The 22,638-nt window shown below is 42.6% G+C and overlaps 1 protein-coding gene across 1 annotated transcript in view; it reads left to right on the plus strand.

The window, feature by feature from the left end:
- Nucleotides 1–363: 363 nt before the first annotated feature.
- Nucleotides 364–22,638, plus strand: part of LOC310878033 (dynamin-like GTPase OPA1, mitochondrial) — a gene marked incomplete at both ends in the record, with an annotated part of 41,527 nt that continues 19,252 nt past the window's right edge. Inside the window, one exon of the mRNA XM_083792084.1 lies at nt 364–1,060. Within this exon, the coding sequence (XP_083648210.1) occupies nt 364–1,060 (697 nt within the window). The remainder of the gene's footprint in view (nt 1,061–22,638) is intronic.

Raw genomic sequence — 22,638 nt, forward strand, 5'->3', positions numbered from 1 at the left:
AGCTTTTCACCAGAGGAGAAAAAACCCTTTATCAAAAATGAGTTTGATTGAGCTGACCCTCGAACGGATCGGTCGCACTTCAGAGAGCTCCCCAGACAACAGCGATTTTTAGCTATGTTTTCAACCTTTTCCGCCTTTTTCCTCCTCTTCATGCTATGGATTACGGACGCATACTCTAATCCAACATGGACCTTACACCACCAAGAAGAGATGGAACGTCACGGAATCGAAGCGGAGGAGTTTCACAGCGATTTTTACCTTCTAACTGGCGTTGAATGTAAACACATTTATTTTGGATCAGCAGCGATTCATGGCCTGTTAACAGCAAACCCGAATCGCAAGTACAAGCCCCCGACTGGCAAGATGGATCGCAGAACTGTGATTATTCTTTTCTTGTTACTATCGGGAGATATTCACTTCAATCCTGGACCGGTTACCCGATCACAAGCAAGACTGCACTCACAGCAGCAACTGTTGCTTCCGCAAACAACGGCCGTTCCCATCGCAACGCACCACGGCTTCCACGCCTTCCAGAGCGCCGCGAGCGCCTCGAGCGCCTCCCCCACGGAACGGACCACGGACGCAACTTCAAGATCAGCCCATGAACTGCAGACAACCAACGCCAGCGGACCCCCACATACCACCGCAGGCGTCTTGTTCGCCGAAGCCACCCCAGCGGCAGTGATCATGGAGCTGAACGAGGAACACCACCCCCTCCCCCACACCCACAGTCAACCCAGGACTACAGAGGATAATAGACCACCCATTCCCACCCCAGCCACGGACCCAGACACCAGGATGGATCTGACCTGGCCTACAGACATGTCCAGACATGTTCAGACATGTTCAGACATGTTCAACGGCGCCACCCCCCACATTCCACCGCCCCTCCCCACTCACACCTCAGCCGCGGACACGCCCATCCTCGGTCACACCTCTGACTACTTCAACACAGACGAAATTAACACAATCAGCGCATCCAACGGCCTTCACCTGTTCCATTTGAATGTGAATAGCTTGAGTCCCAAACTAGCTGAGATCAGACATCTGTTCCAGAACGGTAAGGCAAACATACTGTGTTTCTCTGAAACTAAACTTGATGAGTCTACTAAAGACCCAGAGATTGAAATAGAAAATTACTCAGTCATTAGAAATGACAGAAACAGGCATGGTGGTGGCGTGTGCATGTATATTCACCAAGATACTGAATACATTACTCCTACTGACTTGCAGCATGATGAAATTGAAACTGTGTGAGTTGAATTAATTTTCAAAAATGCTAAATCGGTATTAGTGGGCACCGTCTATAGACCCCCTGATCAGAATGAGTTCTATGATATACTTGAGGGGTGCTTAGCTGGGGAGGAATGTGTAGAGAAGATCCTGATTGGCGACTACAATACGGATATGCGTCATAAGGAAGCTCCTGTGTTCAAGTCATTTAGTCGGTTTTGTGATCTGCATAGTATAAGTCAGCTAATTACCCAACCCACAAGAGTGTGTGATTCTTCTCAAACTGTCATTGATCTCATTCTGACCTCGGACAAATCCAGAATCTCAAAGAAAGGGGTTATTGTATGTGGGCTCAGTGATCATTTTATGATTTTCTGTACCCGCAAAATACAAAAACTAAAGTTTGACTGTCACAAAACAGTCATATCTAGGGACCTCAAAACCTACTCTAGTGAGGCCTTTAACCTTGAACTGGAGAATCTGGATTGGTCCGATGTGCTCAGGAGCTCACTAGTCGAAGAAGCATGGCTTGGCTTTAAAACCAAATTTACATCAGTACTAAACATCATGGTTCCTTTGAGAACCGTCAGGGTCAAAACCCGCTCGGAGCCATGGATGAATTCGGACATACTGACTGCAATGAAAGCCAGAGACAACAAATGCTCTGTACTTCTTAAATGCAAGTCCAAACTAGCCAAGTGCAAGCGCTTCGACAGTGATCTCCAAACCAAACTGTGCAACCTAAAAGCCCAGTGTAACAAGCTAAGAAACAGTGTAATTGCCATGACCAAATCAGCCAAATGTAACTTTATCAATGATAAAGCCGAGGAAATCAAAAACAATCCTCGGGAGCTATGGAAGTTACTAAACAATCAACTAGGCTGTGGTCGGAAACTAAAAACCAGGTTTACTAACATAAACATCAAATCGAATAACACCCTCATTACTGACAAACTCGATGTAGCCAACCACTTGAACATCTTCTTTACAAACATTGCAACAAAGCTGGTTAGCAAACTGCCCTCCCACTCTGGGCGTTTTGGTGTAGAGCACATCAAAGCCTTCTACAAAAACCTTGGTGTTTGTAAAGATGATTTTAAAATGACAATGGTAACAACAGAGGTACTTAAAAAACTGAGTGCCCTCCAACCCCACAAGGCCACTGGCCATGACAATATTCCCTCCAAATTTCTCAGAGACTCAGCCTTTTCCATAGCTCCAGTCATCATCCACATAGTTAACCTCTCCATCAAACAGGGACAGGTCCCCCAAGATTTTAAACTGGCCAAAGTAACCCCCTTGTACAAAAAAGGGAGTAAATTAGAACCCGGCAACTACCGCCCTATTTCTATTCTAAGCTCCATCTCGAAAGTGATGGAAAAAATTGTCTATGAACAGGTTGAAAAGTATCTTGCCTCTAATAAATTGCTGTACGAGTTCCAATCTGGTTTCAGAACATCCCACTCCACTGACACATGCCTCCTCTATTTGAGCGATCACATCAAACACGAGGTGGATGCTGGAAAATACTGCGGCATGGTCATGCTGGACCTCCAAAAGGCTTTTGGCACCGTGAACCACTCCATACTGGTTAACAAGCTTAAAGCTATTGGTTTTGATAGCACATCAGTGAGCTGGATGCAATCCTACTTGGAGGGGAGAGAACAGATGGTGGAGGTGAACGGAACACTGTCCCCTCCCCTCCCAGTGAGCTGTGGCGTCCCACAAGGAAGCATACTAGGGCCTTTACTGTTCCTAATTTATGTAAACGACATGACTTCAGCTTGTGACTGCAACTTGTTCCTGTTCGCAGATGACTCAGCACTGCTGGTCTCGGACAGGAACAAACTGCAGGTTGAAAAGACCCTCAGCTCTGAACTCGGTAGAATCTGCACCTGGCTCGCTGATAACAAACTATCCTTACACCTGGGAAAAACTGAATCCATCCTCTTCGGATCAAATAGTAAACTCAGCAAGGCAGATGGCTTCTTGGTTAGAGTGGGTGACAATATTATCACACGAAAAGATGAAATTACCTACCTAGGTTCCATCCTGGAGGCCAATCTTTCCGGTGATAAAATGGCCACCAACGTAATCAAAAAAGTCAATCAAAGAACAAGATTCCTTTACAGGATCTCCTCACTGGTCAGCAAAAACACCTTGAAGACCTTAACAGGAGCCCTCGTAAGGTTTCTTTGACTATGCATCCACCTCTTGGTACCACAGCACCTCAAAGGCCCTTAAAACAAGGCTCCAGACCTCCCAAAACAAACTGGTCAGGCTCCTACTTGGCCTCACCCCCCGAACCCACCTCACCCCTGCCCACTTTGACAGGCTGGGATGGCTTAGGGTCGACGACAGAGTACAGCATCTTGCAATGGGTCTGGTCCACAAGATTCGATACACCACCAAGATACCCATGTACCTGTCTAAATACTTCCTTAATGTAAACGAAGTCCACACCCACAACACCAGAGGGAGTGCAACAAACCATGTACAACCCAGATTCGGCACAAACAAGGGACTAAATTATTTTCGCTCCTATGCCACCAAAATGTGGAACGCCCTACCAACAGTCATTAAGACATGTGAATCCCTTGACTCCTTCAAAACCGCTCTCAAAGGGCACCTACGGATGGCTGCAATTCGAAACTGGCCTCTGTAAAATCTGAATCCCCCCCCACCCCCCCCCCCCCCCCCCCCCCATTTTCCCTCACTGTATATTGTATCTTTTCCCGTTTTTGCTTCCCATATGATGAATTCCTGTTCTGTACTTTAGCTACATAGAAATGTCTATTTGTATGTCTCTAAATGTCTGTATGTCTTTAAATGTTTTGATGAATTGAACAATGTGGACCCTGTTGTAAACAAGTGTAATGCTTAATTGGGTCGTCCACTCACAGTTGACAGTCTTTGTATTGAGTTTGTGCTTAAAATGTACTGTAAATTCTACAAACTGTTAATAAATATTTCAATCAATCAAAAAGTTAATAGCACAGGCAGACTCTTCACAAACTGGAACATTTCTGAAATAAGTGTCAGAGCTGAAATCGACATGTAAATAAAAAATAAAAAATGCAAGGCATGCAGCATGCCTTGTGTACAGGGTTTGGGGGGGGGGCAGAACACAGCACAGAACACATGGGGTAAACACATAAAATATATCAGTCAACATAATATAATAATATTACAATCAACATGAAACGCATATTACAAATACACAATCATTACAAAATGAGTGAGACTTGGACGTCTTCTTTAGTGGATCATCATCATGGGATGTCCAGCTCGATGCTGTGCAGCCACGCCCTCGTCTCAGGTAGTAATATACGGGATATGGAAACGGAGTGAAAAAAAAAAAACAGAGAGAAAGTTAAACCGTACTTATCTGTGCGATCTTGTTCAGTTAACCTGAACCAACCGCTGATGATTTGAGTTAAAGAAATAAAGTGGAATATGGAAAAGGAGTGAAATACCAACCCGAGTACACGGATATGGAAACACAGTGAAATACCTACCCGAGTACACGGATATGGCAACACAGTGAAATACCTACCCGCGTACACGGATATGGAAACGGAGTGAAAAACGAAGCTCAGAACATACCGTAATTTCCGGACTATAAGCCGCACCTGAATATAAGCCGCACCAGCCAAATTTAGGGAAAAGCCGCGGCTTATAGTCCGGAAATTACGGTACATACTTCACTGTTGAGGTGGGGGGGGGGGGGGGACAGAACACAGCTCAGAACACACAGGGTATACATACAGTACATACTTCACTGTTGAGGTGGAGGGGGGGGGGGGACAGAACACAGCTCAGAACACACAGGGTATACATACAGTACATACTTCACTGTTGAGGTGGGGGGGGGGGGGGGACAGAACACAGCTCAGAACACACAGGGTATACATACAGTACATACTTCACTGTTGAGGTGGGGGGGGGGGGGGGGCAGAACACAGCGCGTCTTGTGTACAGGGTTTGATGAGGTCTGGTCATATATGCAGCATGCCTTGAGTGTACAGGGTTTGATGAGATCTGGTCATATATGCAGCGCGTCTTGAGTATACAGGGTTTGATGAGGTCTGGTCATATATAATATATAATATATATGCAATATATATTATATCTCCAAAATCTTCCGGGAACGCCTCAGGATCCCCCAGAATCAAGTTACAAATGTTGCTTTGGAGAGGGAGGTCTGGCCATATATGCAGCGCGTCTTGTGTACAGGGTTTGATGAGGTCTGGCCATATATGCAGCGCGTCTTGTGTACAGGGTTTGATGAGGTCTGGTCATATATGCAGCGCGTCTTGTGTACAGGGTTTGATGAGGTCTGGTCATATATGCAGCGCGTCTTGTGTACAGGGTTTGATGAGGTCTGGTCATATATGCAGCAGGGCGACTTGAGTGTACAGGGTTTGATGAGGTCTGGTCATATTTGCAGGGCGTCTTGAGTATACAGGGTTTGAGGTCTGGTCATATATGCAGCACATCTTGAGTGTACAGGGTTTGATGAGGTCTGGTCATATATGCAGCGCGTCTTGAGTGTACAGGGTTTGATGAGGTCTGGTCATATATGCAGCGCGTCTTGAGTGTACAGGGTTTGATGAGGTCTGGTCATATATGCAGGGCGTCTTGAGTATACAGGGTTTGATGAGGTCTGGTCATATATGCAGGGCGTCTTGAGTGTACAGGGTTTGATGAGGTCTGGTCATATATGCAGCATGCCTTGAGTGTACAGGGTTTGATGAGGTCTGGTCATATATGCAGCACGTCTTGAGTATACAGGGTTTGATGAGGTCTGGTCATATATGCAGCGCGTCTTGAGTGTACAGGGTTTGATGAGGACTGGTCATATATGCAGCATGCCTTGAGTGTACAGGGTTTGATGAGGTCTGGTCATATATGCAGCACGTCTTGAGTATACAGGGTTTGATGAGGTCTGGTCATATATGCAGCGCATCTTGAGTGTACAGGGTTTGATGAGGACTGGTCATATATGCAGCATGCCTTGAGTGTACAGGGTTTGATGAGGTCTGGTCAACATTAGTTGCTGCGAGAGTGAGGTCTAGCAAACACCAACTCGGGATTCCTGGATCGCTGCCCTTCACAATGTCATTATTGCGAACGCAGTGATTGCGAATTCAGTGAGCACTAACTATGAGACCCTGCAGATCGTGTCTGTCTGTGTGTCTGTCCCGCTGTGACACCACCCGCCCGCCACCAGAGGGCGCAGCTGTAACACACACACACACACACAGAGCTGGGTTCGCTTCCCGCGTTTGCGCGTCTTACTTGTGACAATGTCTACTCAGAGTAGAGTCGCTGCTTCTTCACTTGGAAAGGAGCCCGCTTAGGTGGTTCGGACATCTGGTTAGGATGCCTCTCTCCCTAGGGAGATCCTCGAACATCCAACTGGGAAGCCCAACGATGAGATGGAGGAATTGTATCTCCAAAATCTTCCGGGAACGACTTGGGATCCCCCACAATCAAGTTACTAATGTTGCTTTGGAGAGGGAGGTCTGGAGCTCTCTGGTGGAGCCATTTCCCCCACGACCCGACTATGGAGAAGCTGTTGAAGATGGATGGACGGACCTTTGTGGTGGTATGTGTCAGTCTGATGCCTCGGTAGTCGTCTGCTTTTGAGAGGTCTCCAGCTTTAGGCACCGGGCTGACGTTAGGTCGAGATCAGTTCTTTAAGACCATCGGGGGGAATGCCATCCAGCCCAGCACTTTTGCCCTCTCTTACTGTGGATTCCGTCCTGGCCAAGCTCACTGGCTAGTTGATGTGCAGGTTCTGGAAGGATGCTGGTATATTTTCCTCATATATCAATCTTCTTTTATGAGAAGTAGCATGACTGTACGGTTCTTCATTAGCAATAGTGGTTAGGAGTCGAGATCTGTAGCATCATCTTCTGTTGAAGTAGTATGTGATCTGTCACTTAATATATTTAGCTTCAACCTATAGGCTAGAGAAAGAGAGAACAAAACAAAAGAAAAATGCTCATTATTAGCAAGTTGTTGTTCTTGCTTACTGTAAATTGTTCTGGATTAAGGGCATCTGTTAAATGCCTAAATTGCAAATTGTACATTGTTGATAAAATAATAAAAATACACACACCTTGCTGTGTATATATTTAATATTATTTTATCAACAATGTACAATTTAGGCATTTAGCAGTTTCCCTTAATCAATATAGTATAGGTAATATAGTTACCTTGCCATGATGGGACTCCAATGAATGATGGGAAATGAAATTCGTAGATTGTCTTGAAGAAATGAAATTCGTCAATTGTTTCATTGAATGAAACACACGCACACACGCATACATACACGCACGCACGCATGCATTAACAACCACACCACCACAACGTCCTAATAGCTATGTAGGGTAATACGGTACGGAGCTGCACTAATTAATATCTGTTCATTTGTGTCACTAGAAGAGTGACACAAATTCAACGTTTGCCACCTGGAAAGTACTACAAAAGGTTAGGGAAAACACACAGCACACACATGCGCGCACGCTCACACAGACTCACACAGCCCAGCCCCCCCTTACAAAAGGGGGTTAATCAAACAGAAACAACAACATTTGGCCAACCTGGCGGGAAGGAAACGACAAGTTAGGGAAAACACACACACACACACACACACACACACACACACACACACACACACACACACACACACACACCCTTAGGCCCATCACAATTACTACATAATAAGTATTTGTGATAATCGCAAAACTTTTGGGATAATAGTCATAATCGTTCCCATGTTGGAACGTAGTGGAAGTAGCAGATCTAGGAGCTCAAAACCATTTTGATCTCGTAGATCTGATACTTTCACTATTCATGTATTTTTATTGTAATTTAAATAATGTATTAATACTTGTGACGGGCCTAATGTACCTCAATGTACCCGCTTGAGTGGTACATTTGGGGATTCCAGACAACATAGCGCGCCCACTATCGTTGACCGGCTGGGGAGACCCTTGAGTCTTGACCCTACCCCCGGTGTTCTCAAGGAGCATTCCAGACATCAAGGGCAGCAGGCATAATTTTCCTTTAAAAATAAATAAACAAAAAAAAAGTGTTAGAAATGACTACCGTACACCTGTACGTGCCCGTCGGCCACCGGGTTCTACTTGAGAACGATTCAACTAGGGAACCTAAGAATACCCGTTGTCAACTTGTCATAGCACCCGTTTTAACTATCCGTCTGTGTCCCTTTTGTGCCCATACTGTATATGGAGGTCTCTGTATCTGTCTGTGCCTGAAGAGTGAAAACTGACTGTGACAAGTGGACTGGTTAAGTAATCAATTAACAGGTGTGGGGTTGCCGTGGCAATCAATTGGCTGAGGCAGAGACTGGAAATTGCACAGGTGAGGGATTTGGGCTCATTAGGTCCACTGGCAGAGCCTGAACAGGGCCTTTGGTGGTGTTTCTGGACAACCGTGTATGCCACCGACTCAAGGCCGGGCACTGCACTCCCTGTGGGGGTGTGGAACGTGTGTGTCAAGTTTGAAGTCGGTGGGCCAAACTGCGGTTGTTCTTGAGTTACATGGATTACAACCGTACACACACACCACACACACACACACTTATAGTAGGATTTGGGACCACAATTGGGCATAGCTCCGCCCTAATGAAAAAGCTCCGCCCCCCAATTGCTACCCCATTACATCTTAGAGGCAAATATTATGCTTTTACTCCACTACATTTTTTTTTTTTTTTTATCTCTGAAATGACAAATAAAAATAAACTAAGACGATTGCTGAGTCTAAAGCAACCACCTATAACAAAAATTATCAAACATTAGCCAAATTGGTAATTACATCAGAAAGGCAAAGATTTTGAAAATAGCCGATCTACAAGCTCACAACAGCTTGCAGTGCAATGCAAGGTATTGCCACTGCAATGCTGTCGCTACGAAAAATACAATAGTTCTAACAGCAATGATGAATACTATTAAAAAGTATAAGCAGTGTTGGAATTATCTCATTTCTGAGGACGACTTTAGTTTTTGTCAACCAAGGTTCATGTTTTAGGTTGTTATTAGAGAAAGCAAAAGATGAGTGTTTATTGGTTTATTTTCATTTGCTGCTTTCTTTCGTTTTAACGATTTAGGCTATTTTTGACAGGGGGGGGGGGGGGGGGGCATTCGAACATATATATATTTTTTACAAAATGTTATGGCAATTTCTTTAATATTATTTACTATAGTAAAGGAGGATACTGGGGGGGGGGTGTCAGTTTGTCACCTCACCCTAACCCATTTCGGGGCGGGAACCCATTTTGGTGTTTTACCCACTCAGATCGGGAAACCATACTTGGGTTCTGTACAGTATTCAAAAATGTAAACATTTTGATTCCGCTATATAAATATAGTTTTTAGAATCAGCCTCAGGCCTAAATGGGTTCCCGTGATCTTTTGTGGACAGATGTAATTCCCTGGGGTCTAGTAGGACTATAGTAAAAAATAAAAATAAATGAATTGCTATAATATTTTGTAAATAAAAACATATTTAGCCCCATGTTCGAATGTCCCGCCCCCATGTCAAAAATGGGTAAAATCGCTAAAACGAAAGAAAGCAGCAAATGAATGAAAATTTACTCATCTTTTACTTTCTCTAATAACCAAAAACATGAACCTTGGTCGAAAAAAATCTAATGTCCTTTAAGTAAAAGTATCAATAGAGCTGTATAGAAATACTTATTTTCTGTAAAAGTCCAGAATTTAAAATGTACTTCAGCAAAAGTACAAAAGTATAGGTTTTAAAAATGTACATAAAGTAGTCATTCTGCAAAATGTCCCTTTATAAGTTTTCAAATGTGAGCTTGTTGATCTGCTATGTTGGAAAAATCCTGAAAATGTGGCGCAAATCTTTCAGAGCGAACTTTTTTAACTAAAATCTTTGCTTCTGGGGGGGGGGGGGGTGTCACTGGAACAACATATATTTTCAGATGGGGGTTGGTGGCCAATTACATATATTTTTGGGGGTCCTTGACATAAAAATGTTTGGGAACAACTGACATAGAAACATGGGGTTTTTCAGAAAACTGTCAGGATTTAGAAGGCATTTGTATAGAAGTCCTCAGGTCCAAATGGTTAATGTATGTTTTGTAATAAATATAAACAAATATCTGCAAAGTAACTAGTAACTAATGTTTTCAAATAATGTAGTGGAGGTAAAAGTATAATATTTGGATCCGAGATGTAGTGGTAGTAGAAGTTAAAAATATTGGGGAAAAACTCAACTGCAAATGCCTCAAAATTTTAACGAATGACCAAAACCTATTCAAATTCCCTCGAAAACGGTTTTTGTAACACTAACGTTGTAACATTTTAACAACATTGTAGTGACCTTGCGATAACAGTGTAACGCTAATGACATTGAAACACTAATAAATTGTAACATTGTAATAGCATTGTAACACTAATAAATTGTAATATTGTACTATCATTGTAACACTGTAATAAATTACAACTCACCAGTCTGCCGGGTCCACAGGCCGGGGAGAGGCAGGGAGCCAAATCTGTACCTCTCCCCCCAGGTGTTCTGAGGAGGGTTCCAGACAAGAGCACCAGGCATCGTTCTCCTTATAAAAATAAACAAAAAAAAAGGATATATATTAAAAAGAAAAACATCAGACCCGTCTGAAGTGAGTGGCAATGCACTGTACCTAATTTTTCCTTTCATTGTCAATGAGAGATTTAGCCTCTCAGACCCATTTGAGCCACGGACCACCATTTGATGACATTTAGCCTCTCAGACCCATTTGAGCCACGGACCACCATTTGATGAGATTTAGCCTCTCAGACCCATTTGAGCCATGGACCACCGTTTGATGACATTTAGATTTAGCCTCTCAGACCCATTTGAGCCACGGACCACCATTTGATGAGATTTAGCCTCTCAGACCCATTTGAGCCACGGACCACCATTTGATGGCATTTAGCCTCTCAGACCCATTTGAGCCACGGACCACCATTTGATGACATTTAGCCTCTCAAGACCCATTTGAGCCACGGACCACCATTTGATGACATTTAGCCTCTCAAGAGTTAAAGATCCATAAGGGTCCATTTGGTTACCAACTCTACATCATTTAGCTGGGGACCACCAGGAACCCCCTCAAGGACCACTGGTGGTCCCCGGACCATTGGTTGAGAACCACTGTTTTAGATCATTACTACAAAACACACATCAGCCACATTAAGCCCTAAATACACTTCTGCCATTTGAAAATTGCTGATCTACAAGCATGCGATGTGACACACTGAGTTTGTAGATCTGCCATTTTCTAAATATTTATATACAATTTATACATTTGATAACTTGTGTGAAATGGGGCATTCTGCATAATAATTGCAATTACTATGAAAGCCTGCAAAACCCGTGTCTCCGTCAGTCGCGCCACCATATACGGGCGTCAGTCCGTCACAGTGTTGTTTTCGTCAGGACTGACGATAACGTAAATGACGACGTCAACGCCCCTTTTTCCAGGACTAAGACGGACTAAAACGAACGACACTCAAATAATTCGGGACAAGACTGACGCTGACGAGCTAATTAGCTCTGTTTGACGCGATGATGAGACGTGTGTGTTATCGCTGACAAGACGAGGCTAGACGAAAATGTTAGTGGATTGACGAACAAAGTTTTAAATGCATGAAAATGTTCCGCAAATAATGTCACTGCTCTCGCCGCTATCCTCCTCTGAGTCCTCTCCTTTCCTTGTTGGTCACGCCCATCTCTGCACGCGCGCGCGTGTGTCACTGAGATCACTTTGCTTGTCCCCGTGGATTGGAAATAGGATTTAAAAGGCTATCCGATGATAGCGTGGATTACAGCACAGTTGTGTGCAATTATTTAATAAAGAATTCACATATCACCGCACCTCGTCAAGCCTCCAGTATCGGCTCAATGCGAAACATGTTGCACCGAGCCTAGCCTGGAAGCTAACGTCAATCAACAACAGTAGCTCTGGTCGATAGCGTAGTTAGGACTCACACCTCACTCACACCCGCGGAAGTGCAGCCTGTGCAGCCCCTCGTTTTTAACATAAAAAAGATGTGAAAGCCTACTTTCCTCCTTCTAACACTATGGATCAGAGCTAATGTTATTCCTACTCCCAGTAGCAGTTCAAGTACCCGACCAGATGACATGGTTTCTAACTAAACGGTTATGGCCAAATAAAATGTAAAATCTGCTATGGCTGTTACTGTATGTCCACGGAAGAAACACAGAGGTGTTTTCTTATGGTCATGTCACATATTTGCTGCACCAATTGAAGCCCGCCCCAAACCCTGTGGAATGCATTCCCCAAAACTCTCAGAGACATGCCCCCACCATCCATACCTTCAATATTACTTTCCCCAGCTATTTATTTATATTTACTTAGTGTTTTTCCTTTAATAAAGTTGTTTTTGATTTATCATGTCCCCCTTGTAAAGCATTTTTGGGTACTCAGAAAAGCTCTATATAAATTATTAATTTTGAGATATTATTACTACAAAAACAATGTATTTATTGCTGTATTCACTATTCATTGATTCACTAGTATACCAAAATCAATTAAAAATGGCTCTCACAGTTCTTGGGTCAAATAATGATATGCGATGAATCGAGATTAATTAACTACAAAGCCTCTGATTAATCAGAGTCCCAGCTCTAATTAATACCTGTACGCTATAGACATTATATTTAAAGACATTTTAAAAAATTTGACAAACTGGACTAAAACCTTTTACTAAAATGACTAAAACTGACTAAAACACTTAGGAGTTTCCGTCGACTAAAACTATCAAGGATAGAAATGACTAAGACTGACTAAGACTAATTAAGCATTTTTCCAAATGACTAAGACTGACTAAGACTAATTAAGCATTTTTCCAAATGACTAAGACTGACTAAGACTAATAAGCATTTTTCCAAATGACTAAGACTGACTAAGACTAATTAAGCATTTTTCCAAATGACTAAGACTGACTAAGACTAATTAAGCATTTTTCCAAATGACTAAGACTGACTAAGACTAATTAAGCATTTTTCCAAATGACTAAGACTGACTAAGACTAATTAAGCATTTTTCCAAATGACTAAGACTGACTAAGACTAATTAAGCATTTTTCCAAAAGACTAAGACTGACTAAATCTAAAAAATGCCTGCCAAAAACAACACTGGTCCGTCACGCCTCGTGACACAAGAAGCAAGAACAGAGCGTCACGGAGGCTGCCATGACACACCATATATGGGCATTGCATTGGGACTCCATTACCCAGAAGCCCTGAGAATTAAGCCATTTAGACCCGAGGACGATTCTACAAATGCCTTCTAAATCCTGACAGTTTTCTGAATAACCCTATGTTTCTATAGCCGTGGTTCTCTAACCATTTCATGTCAAGGACCCCCAAAAATCATGTACCTGGCCGCCGACCCCCATCTGAGAATATGTCGTTCCAGGGACCCCCTCCTCCAGAAGCAAAGATTTGAGTTAAAAACGTTCTCGGAAAGAATATATATTCCAAATTTGCGACACATTTTCAAGATCTTTCAAAAATAGCACTCGGTACCGCGCTATGAGCTTGTAGATCTGCTATTTTTCAATATAGCTAAAGCATAACCTAATGCTTAAAACACCAAAAGGGGTTCCCGTACAGAATGGGTAAGGCCAGCATCATTTATTTTTGTGCAGGTGATTATTTTTTCTAAAGTGTTTGAAGCACTCGTTGAAGTCACTGAACGGCCCCAGCGCACCACCCTTTTGAATTTGCACATAATGCAGGAGGCAGCAGGACGGCCAGTTAATAACACTCCAACACTTTAAAAAGTCAGACCCGTCTGAAGTGAGTGGTACTGTACTGTACTGTACTGTACTGTACTGTACTGTACTGTACTGTACTGTACTGTACTGTACTGTACTGTACTGTACTGTACTGTCCCTCCTCCCTGGCCTGTGTGTGTCTGTGTTAGGCTGTGCAACAGTGACACTTGGTGAACAAATATAACGCTATTTTCGTGATCGGACAGCAAGGGACACAGGGACAGACGGACACAGCCAGGGATAGAGGGACAGACCCAGGGACACAGCCAGGGACACAGGGACAGACGGACACAGCCAGGGATAGAGGGACAGACAGACCCAGGGACACACCAGGGACAGACAGACCCAGAGGACAGACAGACCCAACAGGGACAGACAGACCCAGGGACACAGCCACACACATAGCTGTCTATAGGAGTGGTTGCGCCACTCAAAAATATATCACGGCACAGACTTTTTGACAGAAAGTAGCTCATAACAAGTTTACGGTGGATTGTTAGGAAACAAAAGCTCGGCAGATTGAAAGAGGATAATTCAAGCTTGGCCTAGAGCTGCAATGTTGGTGAGTTTAACGTTGTTCAATACAAGCAGATCGTAAATGCAATCTGGACCAATGGGATGTCAATGCAGGGCATTGCAACTACATTCATCGCATTGTTAAGTGTTGCAAATTTTGTCTAAATGACTTAATCAAAGGAATTTCCAAACTGATTACACTATATTTCAAAGGCCCAATTAATTCCGAAATGAAAAATCAGACCCGTCTGAAGTGAGTGTTCCGTACTGTACTGTACTGCACTGCACTGCACTGCACTGCACTGTACTAGCCCTCCTCCCTGGCCTGTCTGTGTGTTAGGCTGTGCAACAGTGATACCTGGTGGTGAACAAACGCTATACATTTCCGTGCTCGGACACCGGGCCACACACACACAGCTGTCTATAGGAGTGGTTGCACCAATCAAAAAGACATACAGATATGAACATGAACACCCCTCTATAGTGCTTTGGCACCTTCCTAATCAACAGGATTACCAACAGCACTGCAGATGAGAGGCCAGTGACCCACACATCATTTAGCTTCAGCACAGTGTCAACACTGCAGATGAGAGGCCGGTGACACACACATCATTTAGCTTCAGCAGTGTCAACACTGCAGATGAGAGGCTGGTGACCCACACATCATTTAGCTTCAGCACAGTGTCAACACTGCAGATGAGAGGCCGGTGACACACATCATTTAGCTTCAGCACAGTGTCAACACTGCAGATGAGAGGCTGGTGACACACACATCATTTAGCTTCAGCACTGCAGATGAGAGGCTGGTGACACACACATCATTTAGCTTAACACATTGTTACTTAAACATGGTCTATAATGTTTTACACCAGAAACATGATGCCACACAACACGATTGCAGTCCAGCTGGTGATGTCAATTAGTCATTTGACTCAGAAGGGGTGTGTGCGTGTGCGCGTGCGCAATCCAAATCACAATGTTGCACATTAAGCTATATCAACTGTGAACCCAGGGGGACGACTTGTATGAAATGTATACAAATAGCAGATCTACAAGCTCACAACATGTCCAATCAGCCAAGCTCTCTCACACACACACACACCAAAGTAACCAAAAAATAGCCTCTGAGATTCATATCACATCACACAAAACAACAATACTATATAACTCAGTGGTTCCCATAGTGGGGTCCGGGGACACCCAGGGGTCCTCGAGGGAGTTCCAGGGGGTGCCCAGCTAAATTATAGTTTGGAACAAATTTACCAAATGGACCTGTAACTCTGAGAGAGTACAAATGGAACCAAATTGGACCCTAACGGATCCATTTATACTCTCAGAATTAAATAAACATTGATTTTACAATATAAATGGGGTCTCAGATAAAAAATTAATGGGGGTCTGTAGACTAATGCATGTCAAACTGGGAGTCCTCGAAATTAAACGGGTTGAGAATCACTGCTAGAGCCGTAAAGATCTTCTCTTATGGGGGTCTCTGGCATATCTTTTCAAATGGGGGTCCGCGGGCTAATTAGTGTCAATTTGGGGTTCCTTGACATGACAAAGTTTGGGAACCACTTAACTATTTGCTGCTACATCAAAGTGGAATTATCAACTCCTTTAATGGTAATTGAGCAGCTAAAATAAGCCAGTCCACCAGTGGTCCTTGAGGGTGGTTCCAGGTGGTCCCCATGCAGATATGAGTTTAACCAAATGGACCCTTATTATATCTTTAACTCTTGAGATAGATAAAACCAAATGGACCCGTCAACAGTAAAAAATATTGTTTAATACCTGCATTAGGGATTCGTTTCTGGGAGACCTGCTTGCAGCGACGACGCTGCTGCTTGTTCCGCTCTGGCATCTTCTCTCGGCTTTCTGCAGGCCAGAGAAAAAGAGAGGGAAAAATCAGCTAGTACCTGCAACGCGTTTGCTGCGTACAGGTGTAGCTATAGCCTAGCCAAACTTTGCCGCTGTCGACACGTCTGCGGTGCACACAGTGGAGCCCAAAGTTGGCGGGGATGCGAACTGAACACGTTTGCTGTGTTTACAGTGAAGCAGTAACCCGTGGCTATAGCATAGCTAAACTGTGCCAACTGTCGACACGTCCGCTGTGTAATGTGTATACAGTAGAGCAGAGTTTAGGACTTTAAAAAGGAACACGTTCGCTGTGTTCACAGAATAGCTCAGTTTATCAAGCGCCAACAAGAGCGCGGTCGCGTCCTTCTGCAGGACACGTGATAAACTAACTGAGTATAAAGTACAGTGTAAAAATCCGCTCCTGTCCGTTGACTCAAACTAGGATACGACTTTGCAAATAATGCCGAGAACAGTCAGAACACACGGCATAAAAGTGAGGACAATGGGTGGAGCCTGGTTTTATACCACCAAGCTGGAGGGGGGTGGTCAAGGCTCCCATTGGTCCCAAACCCAGTCAATCAATTGCCTGTGAGTGTATTATAATGCTTCTGTGATTATGACGAAGTCACAATCTAAAAGAGAGTTTCCTTGTGAGTCTAAATTATAATTAACTCCATGTTCGTGTCAATGAAAGTTACATTCGACTTCCGACGTGTTTAATATTAAAAACAAACGACTCGTTGTAAGAACAAACACTAGCAGCGTGTGTCAGTGACTGTGTGTGTGGTGGTGTGACCAAGAGGTGGCGCGCACGATCTGATGACTTAAATATATTATATATTATTTTGGATCCCACCTCAGCTGAAGACACCCCCCCCCCCCCACGTTCAGAACCAGTCTACTGCAAAGACGCACGCACACGCACACAAGCTATAGTCTATTTATTTATTTATTTATTTATTTATTTATTTATTTATTTATTTATTTATTTATTTATTTATTTATTTATTTATTTATTTATTTATTTATTTATTGTATTGACTGACTATCTGGCTGCATTGAAGGCCTAAATGACTCAACTTTTAACGTTTGATATTGTTTATAATTGTTTTAAAATGTTATTGATGTGTATCTAGGCATACCTTTATGAATTCAAATTGAACAAACAATATATATTTTTTAAATATATGTTTTATATATGTTGGATTCAGATTAAACAAGCCATGGCAATTATAGGCCTATAAGGTATACCCTGACCTCCTACATATAGCCTAGAAAGTAGAAACCCCTATGAAACTTTAAAAACATCTTAAGGTGGACATGTTTGCCTGAAAATGATTCTTGTTGTTTCATAGTTTTAGAAATATAGTGCTTTCAAATTTGAGAAATGTATAACGGGGGTCAGTGGCAGATTAACAAGGTATACAGGTAAATTTATTCTGTGTTTTTAAAAGAACAAAGGGAGCACATAATACATACATTACGGAAGTGCAACCAACACCAAACCTTTAGAGGTGCCGCCGGCTGCAGGTGCAGAACTAGGAGATGAAAGTAGCCGAATTGTGGTTAATTGTAACTAGGCTTGCAGTTCAACCAGTTAGAACCTTGAGGAGTTCTGTTTTTGAAGGAAGCTCATTTTTAGTGAGCAGTGGAGGCATCTGACCACTAGACTGTAATCAAGTGCCTTTGGAAATCGGTAAAAAAATTCAGTTAGGTACATTATACGAATATTTATTGAAGTACCGGTAAGTAATAAGTATTAAATAACACAGAATTATTTTTATAAAAATGTTAACTTCCTGTTGATTTTGCCATTTTTATTAGGAAGAAAACCCGGACTCGAGCCGTGGACCCGGATCCAGATCTTCAAATAGTAAAATCAACAGGAAGTTGAAAAAAGAAGAAAAAATATATATAACAGTATGAGTTTTTGTGATGCTCTCTATATTGTCTGAATCAACTTTGTTTGTGCTTGTTTACGAACTAAAATAGTGACTTTGAGAGTGTACAATGTAAGTCAATGAGGACTCCGGAGCATATTTTGAATTATCAATTTCTAATCACTAGCATTTTAGTTTTTTTTATTTCTTGTCCACATGTGGAGTTACATCATGCCATGGCAACCCAAAACTCTACCCAAAACCCTACAAAAGTCATGGTCTTACTCTTTAAACTGCAGTCAAATCCAGTGTGAACAATACTGTTATTTGCAAGTGATCAGATCCGATCTGTATGTTCAGACTGATTTAAACAACGTCAACCCAGAGCTGCCCTGCACGACATAACATCATGATGCAGGCGCTAGTTGTTTGCTACGTTCAAGAAACGCAGCATAACAGACAAGCGACACTAACAGAAGACACAGATTTTAATCACATGTGAAACAACGTCTGAATGTGGCTCAAGTTGGATTTGGGAAAATCGGATTCCATGTGACTTCTGTTCAGACTAAGGTCACATTCATACCAGAGAGCTTTGCTGCGATTAAAACGAATCCTGCTGCGCATTTTCAGAAAGTGCACTTCGTTTGGCAGGTGTGAAGGCTCATTCGAATCGTAATGCGTATCAAAGAACCGCATTATACTCCGAGCCCACTGTGTAGGCTAGTTTATGAATGGAAAACATTGATAAAGGTCCCCCCTGCTGCATGCGTTTCCAATTGCTGCGGATGACAGCTGTGTGAAGGCAAACCGCAGCAAATTAAATATGCAAGAATCCCAAATTCTCCGCCCATACGCATTGAGTCTACCGAAGTATTAGGTGAGAATGTGACCCAAGTTAAGACTTCTTAGTTTGATCATCCTCACAACAACAGAACCAACACAATTATACATTACATAGAGAAACTGTTACTACATAATTTGAGGTGATCAAAAGGAATAGGCAGAAGCTGAAATCTTATGTGCCTTATGTGCCTATCCTACAATCCTACTATATCAAAACAGGATTATGGTTACTAAAATTTTTTTGACAATCAAAGATCTTGCAATGATTGATCCGAGCAACATAGTTGCCAGATTCAGAATACATAAACCAAGAACAAAAATATCACACCCATCCCCCACCCATGTCACCATAGAGATTCCACAGGAGCCCAACATTAATTTGCACTAGTACATAACCATTTACCATTCCAATCTGGATATGGCAACAAAATAAATGTGGCTGGATTTGGCTGCCAGTCTAAACGGGGCCGTGTTGCCTTGTAGGGAATAGTCTTTTTAATCAAAGCTTGTCAACTAAAGGCTTTACACCTGGATGTAAAATGCCATGGAGAACAGCAATGTAGCCGCCCACGTTGGTGTATTTGACTAAATCCCTTCAGTCACTTTCTCTGTGTGATTTCCTATGATAATTATTGTATGCCAGACAGTAAATGGGTGCTTTTCCCCCTAAGTGCATGATCTGCTGTGTTCCAAAGACAGTTGCACTGAGTATGCCCACAAAGTGGGTGGCAAATCGAGTGGCAATGTGAATGGCAAAGTGTTGTTTAACGTTGTTTAATGCAATCAGATAGGAGTTTTCTGTTTGGATGTATTATAGCCTGAAAGAGACCTATGGTTTTCTGGGCATACGTAGATGCATGCAAGAGAATGCAGAAGACAAATCAATGACTGCAGGGTGGCCCAAAGTGGGGAACTGACTTAGGTGGAACGAATGAAGTACGAGCCTGTGCAGCGTAGACGCACATGTGCACACGTCAGAATCACATTCATTTCAATGTTTGTTTCCAATACGACATCTTTAATTACTAATTACTGGGGATGTCCCGATCACATTTCTTTCGATCCGATTCCGATCATTTGACTTTGAGTATCTGCCGATACAGTTTTTTCCCGATCGGATATTTATATTTTATAGAACACATAATATCACAATGGTACAATATCCCAAATCACTGACAATAGTCAGTCTAATATCATGATATAATATAATATTGATACTATGGATGTCCCGATCACGTTTTTTGGCTCCCGATCTGATTCAAATCATTTGAAAATGACGTGATCGGCCCCCATTTCTGATCACCCGATCCGATCGGGACAACCCTACTAATTACTACTTAATTACTATCATTACATTCTTGTGTTTAAAGGGGAATTAATATCATCAGTGACATCACAACGCTGTACTCTGCAGGCCAATGAGTACACCTTTGTGATGTCACTGATCACATGACCCCAAGTTCTAGACCTCCAGTTCTAGGCTAAACAGAAGGGGGGGGGGGGGGTACTTTTTTATAATAAAACATAATCTTTTATTATTCCAACAATTCTAAGGTATATTAATGACATGGTTCAATGTTGAAAATGAGTGGTATTCCCCTTTAACATTTGATTTAAAAGATTTAATTTGCTGGAATATGCTCAGACTTCAAAGCGCCATGGTGTGTGTTGACGTCATAGAGTGGGCTGTTAATCAGTTAATTTATGAGCAGTCATCTTCCAATTTTATCTTTTGCATTCAAATGAATGTAAATTCATCCTGCGTGTAAACGTGATTATCACCCCGTTTGCTAGATCTGTTGAATACTCTGGTCTCTAGAGCAGTGGTTCTCAACTTGTGGGTCGGGACCACCAGGGGGCCCCCATGATTTTGCGGGGTCCCTAGATCAGTGTTTCCCAAACCTTTTCATGTCAAGGATCCCCAAATTGACACTAATTAGCCCGCGGACCCCCATTTGAAAAGATATGCCAGTGACCCAAATAAGAGAACCCCCAATTTATATTGTAAAATCAATGTTAATTTAACTCGGAGAGTGTACAAATGGAACCAAATGCACCTGTTAGGGTCCCATTTGTACACTCAGAGTTACAGACCCATATAAGGGTCCATTTGGTTTCAAACTATCATTTAGCTGGGGACCCCCTGGAACTCCCTCACTGATCCCTAGGGGTCCCCGGGCCTAAGGAACCACTGACTGTGAAGTGACAATTTAAGGACTTTTAAAACCTTTTAACGTATTTATCGTCAGAGATTCTCTCGAACAGCTCTGTCCACACTGCCAGCGATTTTGAGACCCACAGAACATTTTGTTCTAAGACGACGTAAACACCAATATCTCAAAAGACAGACGAGAGTCTCTACATTCATCGGGGAAAAAGGTGTGTCACCGCATTGTTCCGTTCTTTAGTTATCGGCCAAAAACGCTGTCTGGGAACAGAAAGAGAAAAAATATATTTTTTATAAATCCTATAACATTAGACCGGACCGGCTTGGACGAGATGATTTCTTTAAGATGACCCAATGTTATTCTCCATAGGGAAAAACGTCCACGACCCAGGGGATGATCGAGTGACTCTTATTACTACTCTATACAACACAGATTGGTTGAAATAGCGTTTTATACGTTAAAATAAGTCCCAGATTGTGACTTTCGTTTTGTGAGTACAGTCATGTGCTTTATTATACAACATCTTGATAAAGATTAATAACACCACTGGAGAAGAAGGAGCTCTCCTTTGAGGTTTCCAATGAGATATGCCACTCTGAGCTCATTGGCAATGAGTTGGAACATTTTCTTTTCATGATGAGATGGTGAGCTTCATAGCACATCCAATCTGAAATTCACTTTGTGCACAAAAGGCTTGCAACTAATTGGGCCAGTCACAAAAGAACCGCCTGCACAAGCTCTGCATTGGTTATCATTTCCATCTTTCCCACAATCTGTCATTATAGACATGCTTATTTGTTCACTGAATCATACTCGTCAGTGTTCAAAAGAGATATTACACTGTGTGTGTGTGTGTGTGTGTGTGTGTGTGTGTGTGTGTGTGTGTGTGTGTGTGTGTGTGTGTGTGTGTGTGTGTGTGTGTGTGTGTGTGTGTGTGTGTGTGTGTGTGTGTGTGTGTGTGTGTGTGTGTGCGCGCGTGCGTGCGTGCGAGTCCTCAAATTGGTCTTTGCAGTCATTTGAGCACTCGTAAAAGGCCTATGAAAATGAATAAATGAAAATGACACGGATGCTTTCCATCTTTAGCAGCACTGTCACATGTGTAAGAGAAGAAGGCATAGCCCACGTATAGCAGAAGAAGGCATACTGTAGGCCTATACATCAAAATCACACATAGCCTACAGACTTCACTACGTACAGTATACTGTACAGTTTATGTTTTGTTCCTTTTAGTTAAACAGAGACCATTATGTAGAATTTGACATATGTGTGCACATGCGTGTGCACGTGCGTGCGTGC

The sequence above is a fragment of the Protomyctophum parallelum genome, assembly GCF_964188405.1.
Source record: "Protomyctophum parallelum genome assembly, chromosome: 1".
NCBI classification, from domain to species: domain Eukaryota; kingdom Metazoa; phylum Chordata; class Actinopteri; order Myctophiformes; family Myctophidae; genus Protomyctophum; species Protomyctophum parallelum.